General features: G+C 51.9%; 2 protein-coding genes across 3 annotated transcripts; one reads left to right on the forward strand and one right to left on the reverse strand.

Moving 5' to 3' along the window:
- Positions 1-832: 832 nt before the first annotated feature.
- LOC136355698 (uncharacterized) lies at positions 833-3,752 on the reverse strand. The gene is made up of 3 exons (XM_066308524.1): positions 3,610-3,752; positions 1,224-2,076; positions 833-1,116 (listed from the first exon to the last, which is right to left on the reverse strand). The coding sequence occupies exons 1-2, from the start codon at positions 3,644-3,646 to the stop codon at positions 1,253-1,255; spliced, it is 861 nt and encodes a 286-aa protein (XP_066164621.1). The 5' UTR covers positions 3,647-3,752; the 3' UTR covers positions 833-1,116; positions 1,224-1,252.
- A 421-nt stretch (positions 3,753-4,173) lies between these two features.
- Positions 4,174-5,400, forward strand: LOC4326049 (uncharacterized). Of its 2 annotated transcripts, XM_066306935.1 has the most exons (2): positions 4,174-4,436; positions 4,538-5,400. In XM_066306935.1, exon 2 carries the CDS (start codon positions 4,542-4,544, stop codon positions 5,250-5,252), a length of 711 nt encoding a protein of 236 aa, XP_066163032.1. In that variant the 5' UTR covers positions 4,174-4,436; positions 4,538-4,541; the 3' UTR covers positions 5,253-5,400. The 2 variants fall into 2 exon arrangements, with proteins under 2 accessions (XP_066163032.1, XP_025882779.1); XM_026026994.2 differs by having other exon boundaries at positions 4,223-5,400.
- Positions 5,401-11,280: the final 5,880 nt, after the last annotated feature.

Raw genomic sequence — 11,280 nt, forward strand, 5'->3', positions numbered from 1 at the left:
TTGTAGACCCATTTACAGCCTACTGTTTTGGCTCATTTAGGAATTTCTTCTAAATCCTAGACATCATTTAATTTCATTGATTTCATTTCATCTTTCATGGCTTCTCATGGCCTCTTCATATGAGATGGGATCATCCTCCATATGCGACTCTTTCAGGCCTTCTAGGGGCCTCCTATTCTGGCACATTATCTGTTTGAGGCTGTTTCATCTCCTCCTCTGATGTGGCAATAATTTCTGTTGAATCCTGTAGAACAGGTTCCTCACTTTCATTCATTGTTGCCACAGGAGAGATAACAACAGGTGTTGGTACCGCAACGGCATGCATTGCTGGCACAACATTAGCAGGTAGAGAGAAGAAAGGTTCCTGAGTCGACGGAGCGGGTACAGACACCCGCCTCTCCTCAAGATCAATTTCTCGAATTACCGAGCTCCCCCTAATCATTTCGTCTTCCAAGAAGACGACGTGTCCCGTTTCTACAAACTTTGTATAACTGTTTGGACAGTAGAAACGATGACCCTTTGATCTTTTAGAATAGCCAATAAAATGGCAGCTTACTGTTTTGGGTTAAATACTTTATCCTTTGCAGGACTCCCCCACACACGGAGGATCCATAGCTCATACGGTGTTTTGGGCACCGATGCATTCTATGCATTGTATGCATTGTTCTAAAACAGAGAACTCCAATGGAGGAAGAACTACATTCTTAACCAGTCTCTCAATTCTCCCCCTCGAAATATGGCATAAACAACAGTGCCATAATTTCGATGAGACATCAGAAGTTCGCTTTCTTTTCTTTTGTCAACGAGGACACAACATTCACATTCTCAGAAAGAAATAAAGCTGATCTTGCAACACAAGACCAATACATTCATTATTATACCATAGTTCACATTTGCCATTTCCAAAATGGCAATCATATCTATCAAAATCCAATTTGGATACACTTATTATCAAGTTTCTTTGCAAAGAAGGAACATAAAAACGTCTGGAAGTAAAAGTGTGAAGCCATTCGCGAGTTCTAGGCGAAGATCTCCAGCCTCAACTTTTGCTTCAACTCCATTGGCAACTCTAATGGATCTTTCACTTCTTTGCATAGTCCTCATTGAACGGAATCCCTTTAAACAATTACACACATGAATAGTTGCTCCAGAATCAATCCACCATGTGGATCTAGAATAACCAATCATAATGAGATTCTTTACAAATGTAATAATGTTCTCACCTTTCTTTGCCATGATCACTGTCAGGAAGTCAGGATGATCTTTCTTGGAATGTCTTTTCTTGCAATGTAGACACTGATCTTGTCTCAACTGTAAACTGTTGCTTCTGAGGCAGATGCTGAGGCTGTTTTTCTTTTGAGGAGGGTGACCTGTGGCTCTTTTCCTTGTTATCTTTGACAAGGTTAATGGAGTCACCATTGGTCTCTTTGTGTCTTTCCTCCTCTTGCACACAATTAGAGATGAGCTCTTCAATATTCCAATTCTCTGTACTTATTTTGTAGTTGACAACAAGGTTGTCAAAGTTCTTTGGCAATGAGGACAAAACCAGATGGACCAGAAAGTCATCTGAGATGCCCAAATCTTTTTGCTTCAATTTGGAAGCCATATTGCTCATCCTAAGAATGTGGTCTTTTACACCACCTCCATGGTACCTCTCTGTAACAAGCTGCTTTATCAGCTGTGTCGCATAAAACTTTGAAGAACCACTAAACTGGCTCTTTATACTTTCGAGGTACTTAGAGACAGTGTCATACTCTGGGATTGAGCCCAATATGGTTGGCTCAATCGTGTTCTTTACCGCAGCCAAACAATTCTTGTTGGCTGAAGACCATTTCGCATGCTCAATGTCATACGACATGATGAGGGAAGCATTGTCCCTCTCTCTCTTTTGCCATTCAGCATCTGACTCTTTTTCACCTCTGAAAATTTCAGCAGGTTCTATAGGACATGGGGTAGTCAACACCCAGTCCACCTCTCCCAAGATAAAAGCAAGGTCGAGTTCTCTTTTCCATTCTTCGTAGTTATCTCCTTTCAGGGTCGGAATATCTTTAATGTAACCCATCAAGGAGTAGCCACCTAAGATAATCATGTATTGTGAGAACAAAATTAACATTAAAATTATTATGTATTAAGTCTACATCACCGTTGGGCAGAAAATAGACATAACACATAAAGCCATAACTATAACATTGCAATTATCAACGTTGGTCAGAAAAATTACAACATCATAGCACATAATTAATGTTCCTAAAATTAAAATCTCCCGTTGGTTCGAAATTTAATTTTAGAAACACTAATTTTCATCAATTTCATCTATTTGCAGCGGAAGATCTATATACAATTCATATAAATTGTAACAAAACTCTGTTGTTTACGCTCTGTAAAATTCTCCCGTTGGTTCAAATTTAAACAGAGATAATACATGTAAAACAATTCAAAATTCTATTGTAATTTGCATGAAAAATACAAAATACATGTTCAGAAGCATTTCTCACATTTATCTATTCTCTAAACAATTTTCACGTTGGTTCAAATTGCTTAGAAATAAACACAATCATTAAACATATTGAAAATGCTTCCTTCGGCCGAGGGACTTTTATTAAACTTCCTTTCTTTTGATTCGGCCCCGAGGGACCTAAAATGAACTTTTTCGGCCTTTGCCAGTCGGCCCACGGCCGCCTTGCGCGCGGGCGGGCGCCCCCTCCCCTTTCCCCAGGCCGCAACCTGGGCCTGGGCCGGGAAAGTGGCTCGCCGTGCGCTCCCACATGGGCCGATTTCGGTCCGGCCGCCGTCGGCCGTCCGATCGCTAGGGTTTCGATCGGACGGTCGCGCGGGCGGATCGGGCAAACAAAACCGCCCCCGGCCGCCGGCGCCGAAACCCTAGCTCCTCTTCTCTTCTTTCTCTTGCGGTTGCACGGAGCGGCGTCGCCGTCGCCGAAACCCTAGCACAGCGCCGGCGGCGGCATGGCGACACGGCGGCGCCGTCGCACTCCCCTTCGCCGATGCGCGCACTCACTCAAGGGTGAGTGCGCCGCCGTCGAGCGGTTGTGCCGCGGCGCCCTCTCCTTTCTCTTGCGGGCGTGCGCCGTGCCGAGCGGCGTCGCCGACGCCGGCAGCCTTCGCGCCGCCGCGCCATGGCCGACGCCCTCGCGCCGCCACGCCCTCTATTCTTTTCTCTTCTCCCCCCCACCGTCTCACCCCTCCACGCGAGTGAAGAGTGAGAGACCGGCGACGACGGAGATGGTGGCGCCGCCGCGGGCCCCCTCGCCGGCGCGCGCGTGCACCCGCGGGTGCGCACGCGGCTGTCGAGTGGCTCCTCGGCGGTGCCTCTTTGCCCCTCTCCCCCTCCGTGGCCGGCGTCAACGACGGCCGGCGACGAGGTAAGATTAGGGTTAGGGTTTCGATCTTTTCGATCCGTTGGATCGTTTGCTTTTCTTTGCCTTTCTTTTGGATTTCTTTCCCCAACCAATCTAAACTCTAGGGTGGCTTTGATACCATTGTTAGGGTTGTCTATTGGATCACCTAGGTTTAGATCTAGTCGGGTGGTTCTATTTGCGATGGATGATTGAACAACAATAGAGAATAAGGGAAAGGGTTTAGGGATGTGACCGGTTGACGCGTTGGATGAAGAGGAAGTCCCAGCCATCGTCGTTGTCGTCGCTCTGCTTGACGTGGGCGGCGGCGGCGATGGCGGTCGTGACGGCGACGGTGCTGCGCGGCAGTGGTGGTCGTAGGGGATCCCGGCGAGGTCGTGGCGCGGCCGGTCCCGTCCCGTCACTGGCTGCGCCCCCTCGATCGGTTAGGGTTTATGGGGTGGAGTGGCGGCGGCGGCGACGAACCTCGTTCCTTGTGTCGTTATGCCGTCCCGTCTTCCACCCCTCTTTATATGGCACAGTGTGACGGGGGCCCACCAGCCATTGGGCTGGGCGCCCCCGATCAGGGCGCGGGTCAAGGCCCCCTTGAGCCGTTGGGCTCAAGGGGAGGGAGATCCATCTAACAGTTCTTTCTTTTTTTTTCATACTCCCTCCGTCCAAAAAGAAAACTCAATTCTAGATTTGAATCTGACACACAATTGAGTTTTTTTGGTACTGAGAGGGTAGAGCTCTTTCTACTTGTTCTTCACCCTACTAGTACACGGCAACACAACACTGCGTGGTTTGGCAGATTGACAAGGGACCAGCCATGCCATTGCTCTGAGAGTTTGACAAACATCAAAAAAAAGATAGAGAAATCAATCTTCAGCATTGCAAAGAAAACGGAAGCCTTCTCGATGGAGAACGATGATCGCCGCGGCGGCGGTGACCGGCCGGCCGGGGAAACAAGAAGCAGGCGCGATGGTTGTGGCACCGGAGCCGGAGGCCATCGCCGTGAGGATCGACATGGCCATGCTTCACTGCCCCATCTGCTTTCTCCCCTTGAAGCCTCCAATCTTCCAGGTTCCTTGCTTGTTGCTGCAATGTCTGATGCTTCATCCATTTCTTGTTTCATGGTTGCATTCATATGAATCGTTTCTTTCTTTGTCCATCGATTTATGCAGTGCGATGCTGGGCACATGGCTTGCAGCAACTGCCGCGGCAAGGTCGCCGGCGGCCGGTGCCACTCGTGCGAAGGCGTCGGCGTCGGCGTCGTCTACGCCCGCTCTCGCGCCATGGAGGCCTTCGTCTCGTCGACCAAGATCCAGTGCCCCTACCAGGCGCACGGCTGCCGGAGCTACGTCACCTACTACGCCGTCGACGACCACCAGCGCGCGTGCCCGCACGCGCCGTGCTCATGCCCGGAGCCCGGCTGCGGCTTCGCCGGCTCTCCTGGAACACCTCGCCGCGGCGCATTCCTGCCACGTGGACAAGGTCGAGTACGGCAAGGCCCTGTGTCTCCGCGTGCCGGCGTCTGAGCGGCGGCGGCGCCTGCTCGTCGGGGAGGAGGACAAGCGCGTGTTCCTCCTCGCCATGGCCGCGGTCGGCGCGGCCAGCGCGGTGACGTTGGTGCGCGTCGCGGCGAGCGCGGAGACGGCGGCGCGGTACAGGTGCAAGATGTGGGCGAACGCGCCGGCGGCGGCGGCGGCGGCGGTGGCGGGCGCGGCGAGCGGCAAGGCGGACATGGTCATGGTGGACATGGAGGTGGCGAGCAGCGGCGTGGCGCCCGGCGGCGTCGCCGTGGAGGAGGCGACGTTCTTGGCCGTGCCACCCAAGATGCTGCACGGGGAGCACAAGGAGATCATTCTTGGCATTTGCATTGACAAGAAGACCTCCTGAGTCCGGATCAACCTGACACTTGGCCATTAGCAGTAGCAAACTAGCAATAATGCCAAATTTTAGTTTAGTACTAATGATAGTAGGTTATGATAAGAACTATTCCCTAGGGTTTTAACAACAGTAATGTGGAGTACATGGATGAAAACAATCTCGGAAATGAGTACTGCTACACGTACAACCCAATTGTACAACTCGTGTATAACCGTATAACTAGAGACATGTAGCCATATATCAATCAAAACATATACTTTCTCCGTCACTTAAAAAACAATCTAGTACTGGATGTGACATATCATAATACAACGAATCTGGATGTCAATCATAGATTTGATTTTTTGGGACAGCAGGAGTATGTTCATATGCATTGCAGCTGTTTATAACCGTTTATCAAATTCAAACGTACGTGAGTCTGATAATTGGATCAAATGCATAGAAATTACTTACGGACTGACTCGCCTTTCTGAAGTTGCATCGACCGAACCATCCGGTATAGGTAATTTGTTGAAAACAGTAGAATTACTTCTTTTGATGTGTTTCCCTTGAATAGTTCCGTTTCTGATTTTCCATTATTATCGATGTCATTTTCATTTCTAGCTCTACCGTTTCAAATATTACTTTACTTAAACACTGTGGGAATGCTGAAGATTTAGCGCGCCACATCATCGGTTCTTTTGGAAAAAAAAAAACCCCACAATTCCTATTAATTGTGTCTCGGTTCCTGCCGCTATCATCCGTTCGATCACACGCTAGGGACGATCTAACCGTCCACGTGTCCCATCGTGGCTGCTCATCTACCATCGTGAGATCGTTGGATCAGGAACGGACGGCCATCGATTGTTACGTGCCGGAGATTAAATCGACATCTACTTTAGAGTCGAACTCTACCGTTTAAAAAACTATTTGTTGCCCACGAGAGAGGAATGGACCATGTAGATATCATTAGAAGCTCACGCAAGGGAGGATGAACGGTAGTGATTGAATAGATATTTATTTATGTGGGTCCCACCGATCGACTTTACCACTACAACTATCGAATCTTTGATTCGTTCGTCTCCCGTGGCAGGCATGAGTCGAACGACGCTGTGGATGCCCTTAGAGCAAGTTTAATAGAATAACTAACTACTAGCTCCAATTTATTTATAGCCAATCTAACCGTTCATTCATACAATAGTTACATACTACACTATTAATACATGGTCCCACCTGTCATACACACACTGCGTCTTGGAGTCCGTGCTACAGCTGGCTATAAATCTGTAGCCCGCTGCTCTTCTCTCTCCTTATTTATCTCCTTAAAATATGTTTGTAGCTCGCTTACAGCCTGCTATTGTACTTGCTCTTAGCAAACCTCTACCCTCTAGCCCTGCCGGGATTAATGGCGGATCGGGGACTCACTGGAGGTGGTGGAGCGGGAGCTTCTTCTTGCACGACTCCAGGATGTCCCACAGGTTCTTCACCCCTATCTCCCGCCCGCACTTCCGCCCGACCGGACCTCACCGGACTTGGAGGAGATGACGGACCTCAGTGGCGGCAGCGGCAACTCCGGCTTGTACAACAGCCTCGAACCCCAGCAAAAGCCCGGCGCCGGCAAGCCGACATCCTCGAACCAGCCCTCGCCCGCACGCCGCCGTCGCCACTCCAGCCCCCGGCTGCCGCCGCCACCGATGCTTCCGAAGGGGGAAGAGAAAAGGGAGAGAGAAAAGAGAGAGAAGGGAGAGGGAGGGAGGGAGGGGGAAGAAGTGAAGGAGAAAGGATGACATGTGGGCCCCACATGTCGGTGGGTCCCACAATATATTTTGTGTGTGAATGACAGATGGGTCCACATAATTTTTTTTAATTCTAATGCCACATAAGCGTTATGTGGAATGAAAACCGGGTTAGCACCGCCACGTCAGCGTCACGTCTGCAAAACCGTCCTCCAAAACCGCTGGAGGAGTCAAATTGGGTAGTTTCAATAATTCGGGGAGTCGTCCTATCTGGTTTTCCCGTCAAGGGTTACGATTTAGATTCGGTGAACAATTAAGGGAGTCTAAGTAGACTTTTTCCTTGCTCTGAGAGGCAACAGGGAGGGTTAATGGGCTGAGGCCCAATTCGCGTTTTCTGCTAATATATATATATATATATATATATATTCATCGGTCCTGGTGGAGGCTTTAGGTTTTTGCCCCTTCTCTTCCTCTCTGCGGCGGCGCCTAGATCCATCCACCACCAATGCCAACCAGGGGAGGACGCGGTGGCAGGGGAGGACGCGGCGGGAGGGGAGGCCAGCCGGGTGAGCTCGGCCAACCGGGAGAGCCGGGCCAGGGCGGCGGGAGGGGAGGACGCGGCGGGAGGGGAGGCCAGCCGGGCGAGCTCGGCCAACCGGGCGAGCCGGGCCAGGGCGGCGGCAGGGGAGGACACGGTGGGACGGGAGGACAGCCGGGCGAGCCCGGCCAACCGGGCCAGGGCGGCGGCCCCGGCGGCCGCGGCGGATCCGCGTTCGGCCCTCACGGCGGCGACGGCGGCACTGGCGGCACCGGCGGCTTTCTCGGCATTGGAGGCCGCGGCGGTCGCGGCGGCGACGGCGGCCTAGGAGGCAACGGAGGCCGCGGCGGCGACGGAGGTCAAGGTGGACCTGGCCAACGGGGCGGGGACGGCGGGCGGGGCGGGGACGGCGGGGACGGCGGGCCGAGCGGTTCCCCGTTGCGAAGAGCGCCCTCGTCGCGTAAACGGCGTGGTGGGCCGAGCGGAGCCTATCTGCATAGGCAGGAGGAGGAGCAGCTTGATCAGATATGAGCGAAGATCTATCTTATCTTTATCTGTTGGTACTTGGTGTTGACACGTAAAATTGATTCACGCAACAACAATGATAACCGTCGTGCTTTCGTGACGACGAACGACTAGTTTTCAAGCAAAGTAGCAAAGATCTTCACTTTCGTGGAAGAACCCGACTGATTTTCAGCGCAAACCAGTAAAGATCAACCGCACCCTAGATAACCAGGATTTGGCCAAAGAAACAAGAGCAAAAGTACGATGAAAACGGTAGAAGAAAATAATATATGATGATAATTGTTTTCGAGCCCTACCAAGTGCAAAATCCATAGTATATAGTAAAGGAATACGCTGTACTGCATATATAGAAAACTCTAGGTAAATCCGTGATTAATTCTATGTAATGAAAACCGTCCTTTTTTAACGACAGCTTCCATGTAGACGTATACAAGCCTCAGCCGAAAGTCGCCTCCATCCTGCAACGCTGCTCCAGCCCAACTTTCAGAATTTGTCTCCCCTTGCTCTGGCAACAATGTGATCCTGTGTGGCTAGACTTCAACAGGCATATCATCAAACATAGCCATGCATCCAACCCCAGCCACATAAAATCAACCAGTGAAGCCTCACATCCATTGAATCGGCAAAAGCTCCATCGCTGCATGCTAAGCTGCTTGAACTGACAAAATCTGAGAATTGCAGCCTCCCAAGTCCCAACCTTCTTCTCTAGTTTCTGCAGCTCCCCAGCAACTCGTACACCTCCCGGTGCATCACAAATTCCTGCCCTAGTCAAGCTAACCAATTCTTAAGCAAACCACTAAAACAATTACACCAACTATTCTATATAATTTGGCCTGTCTAAAATGACCTAACCAAAAGCCAAATTATGCTACTAACACTTGGGTGTGATCTAGTCGCTGTAGTAGAACTGTCTGTTGCAGTCCATCTATCTATCTTTGAATATAGCTAGTAGAAGAGTCGATGTCGCTGTAGTGTTTTATGTGGTCAAGAGTTTTATGCCATGGTTTACTTTTCTGAAAGCATCATCTTGAAATTAAGTAGAAATTATGTTGGACGAACACATCTGATCTGACAAACAAGTTCAGGGGTTTAACTTGGTGATCGCTTGCGCCTAAGCTGCTACTGCTGCGCGCGCGCGCGCAAATTAAAGTGAGATGGCCAGCCCTAGGCTGGCTGATGGTGACCCCGGAACAAGATCGTCGGACAAAAATGAGGTCGCAGCAGAGGATGGTCGCCGCCACAGATTGGTGCATGCGAGACCATTAGGCATCACAATTCACAGAAATAATCACATTCACAGTCATTTCGATACAAAACTGAATCACAAAAATTCTCGCAATCACATTCATCTGGCCAAAGAACAAAATCACTTCACATTCACAATCATTTGGGCACAAAACAAAATCACAAAAATCATCACAATCATATTCATCTAGGCACAAAATAGAAAGGATAACTCCATCTGGCGGCGGTGCGGTGGCGGAGGAGGCGGCCGGCGGTCAGTAGGGAGGCGTGGACGGATCCGACGGTGCGGTGGCGGAGGAGGAAGCGGCCGACGGTCGGGGGAGAGGCCGCGATGGCCGGATCCATGGCCCCCAAACTTGTCGAGGCTGGATCCGGCGGTTGACAGTGCGGTGGAGGAGGAGGAAGCGGCCGACGGTCGGGCGAGAGGCCGCGGTGGCCGGATCCGCGCCCCCAAACTTGTCGAGGCCGGATCCGGTGGCTGGCGGTGCAGTGGCGGAGGAGGAAACGGCCGGCGATCGGGAAGGAGGTCGCGGTGGCCGGATCCGCGGTTAGCGGTGTAGTGGCGGAGGAGGAAGCGGCCGACGGACGGGGGAGAGGCCGCGGTGGCCGGATCCGCGCCTTGTAGGCCAGATCCAGTGGCCGGCGGTCGGGAGGTGGGGAGGCGGCGGCGGCGGCGGCCGACGGTCGGGAGGCGAGGAGGCGTCAGCGACCAGCTCTCGAGGGGGGGCCACGGCCCGATCTATGAGGGAGAGAGTGAGGAGGGAGAGAAGGAAGATGAGTGGGAGGGAGTGAGTAAAGGAGAGAAAGAAGATGAGAAGGGAAGATGAGGAGGGAAGGGGAATCCAAGGGGAGGAGTAGGGTCGCAGGGGTGGGGTGGGGCATTTTTTTTGTAAGCCATCTCTGACGGCTATAATTTTTTTAACTCGTTTGAGATGAGATATCAAATCTTTGACGGGTTGCAAATTTAACACCCCTCACAGGTGAGGTCAAACTAGTAATGGGCTGGAGAGCAACCCCGTCACTACCTCACCTGCGACGGCTTAAAATTCTGGCCCATCACATGTAAGGTGATACATGTGACGGGCCACGGCCGGATGCCTCACCGATGACGGCAAACCTAACGACCCGTCAAAGATGACGGTCATCTGTGACCAATCCTTAGGCCCGTCATTGGTGTGCCGTCACAGATGTAGGGTTCTGGCGTAGTGACTTAAATAGCTAGGTAGACCTATATTGTACCCATCGAATTGATAGGGATTAGCTGCATTGTAATCTCTACTCGCCGAAATAATACAAGAAGCAGCACCTGGACGTACGTAAACTCGACTACGAGGTTCCGAACCAGTATAAACTCCGTGTCAGCTGTGATTGCTCTTCGCACCAAGCACGGTTCACAACGATCCAAATATTACGTGTCTACTGTGATTACTCTTCGCACCAAGCAGAGTGCACAACGATTCAAATATCTGCCGGTCTAAAACAGCGACAGAACCATGTCAGGTAGGGGATCTAACAGCGACAGTAAAACAGCGACAGAAGCGCGTCAGGTGGATCCAGGCGACGACGTCATCGTCACAGTCGGTGGTGGGACCCAAGTGGCGGCGGTGTCGTCGTCGCGGCCGGCGGCAGAGGGAGAGTAGAGCAGAGGGAGAGGAGAGGGAGGGGAGCCGCACCTCCCCTCCGCGCGCGCCGCTGCCTCACCTCCTCGTCGTCGCGACCAGCGACAGAGGGAGAGGAGAGGGAGGGGAGCCGCACCTCCCCTCCGCCCCACCTCCTCATCATAGCAGCCTCTCCTCCCCGAGACCGGCCGGCGGCGGCGTCGTCGTCGTCTTGCGGTAGTCGTCGTCGTCGTGACCGGCGGCGGAGGAGAGTAGAGCCGAGGGAGAGGAGAGGGAGGGGAGCCGCACCTCTCCTTTGGCCGCGCCTCCGCCGCACCTCTCCTTTGGCCGCTGCCCCTCCCCTCCACCGGATCTAGGAGGGGAAGGAAGGAAGGGAAGGGGAGCGAGCTGGAGGG

This window comes from Oryza sativa, chromosome 1 (assembly GCF_034140825.1).
Source record: "Oryza sativa Japonica Group chromosome 1, ASM3414082v1".
Taxonomy (NCBI): Eukaryota; Viridiplantae; Streptophyta; class Magnoliopsida; order Poales; family Poaceae; genus Oryza; species Oryza sativa.

What these genes read in the sequence shown, in the direction of transcription:
- LOC136355698 (XM_066308524.1), bottom strand. Translation starts at nt 3,646, where the DNA reads ATGGCTGGGACTTCCTCTTCATCCAACGCGTCAACCG. An exon ending in TTCATCCAACGCGTCAACCG is followed by an intron (nt 2,077 to 3,609) that starts GTCACATCCCTA and finishes TGATTATCTTAG; the next exon opens with GTGGCTACTCCTTGATGGGT.
- LOC4326049 (XM_026026994.2), top strand. Translation starts at nt 4,281, where the DNA reads ATGATCGCCGCGGCGGCGGTGACCGGCCGGCCGGGGAAACAAGAAGCA.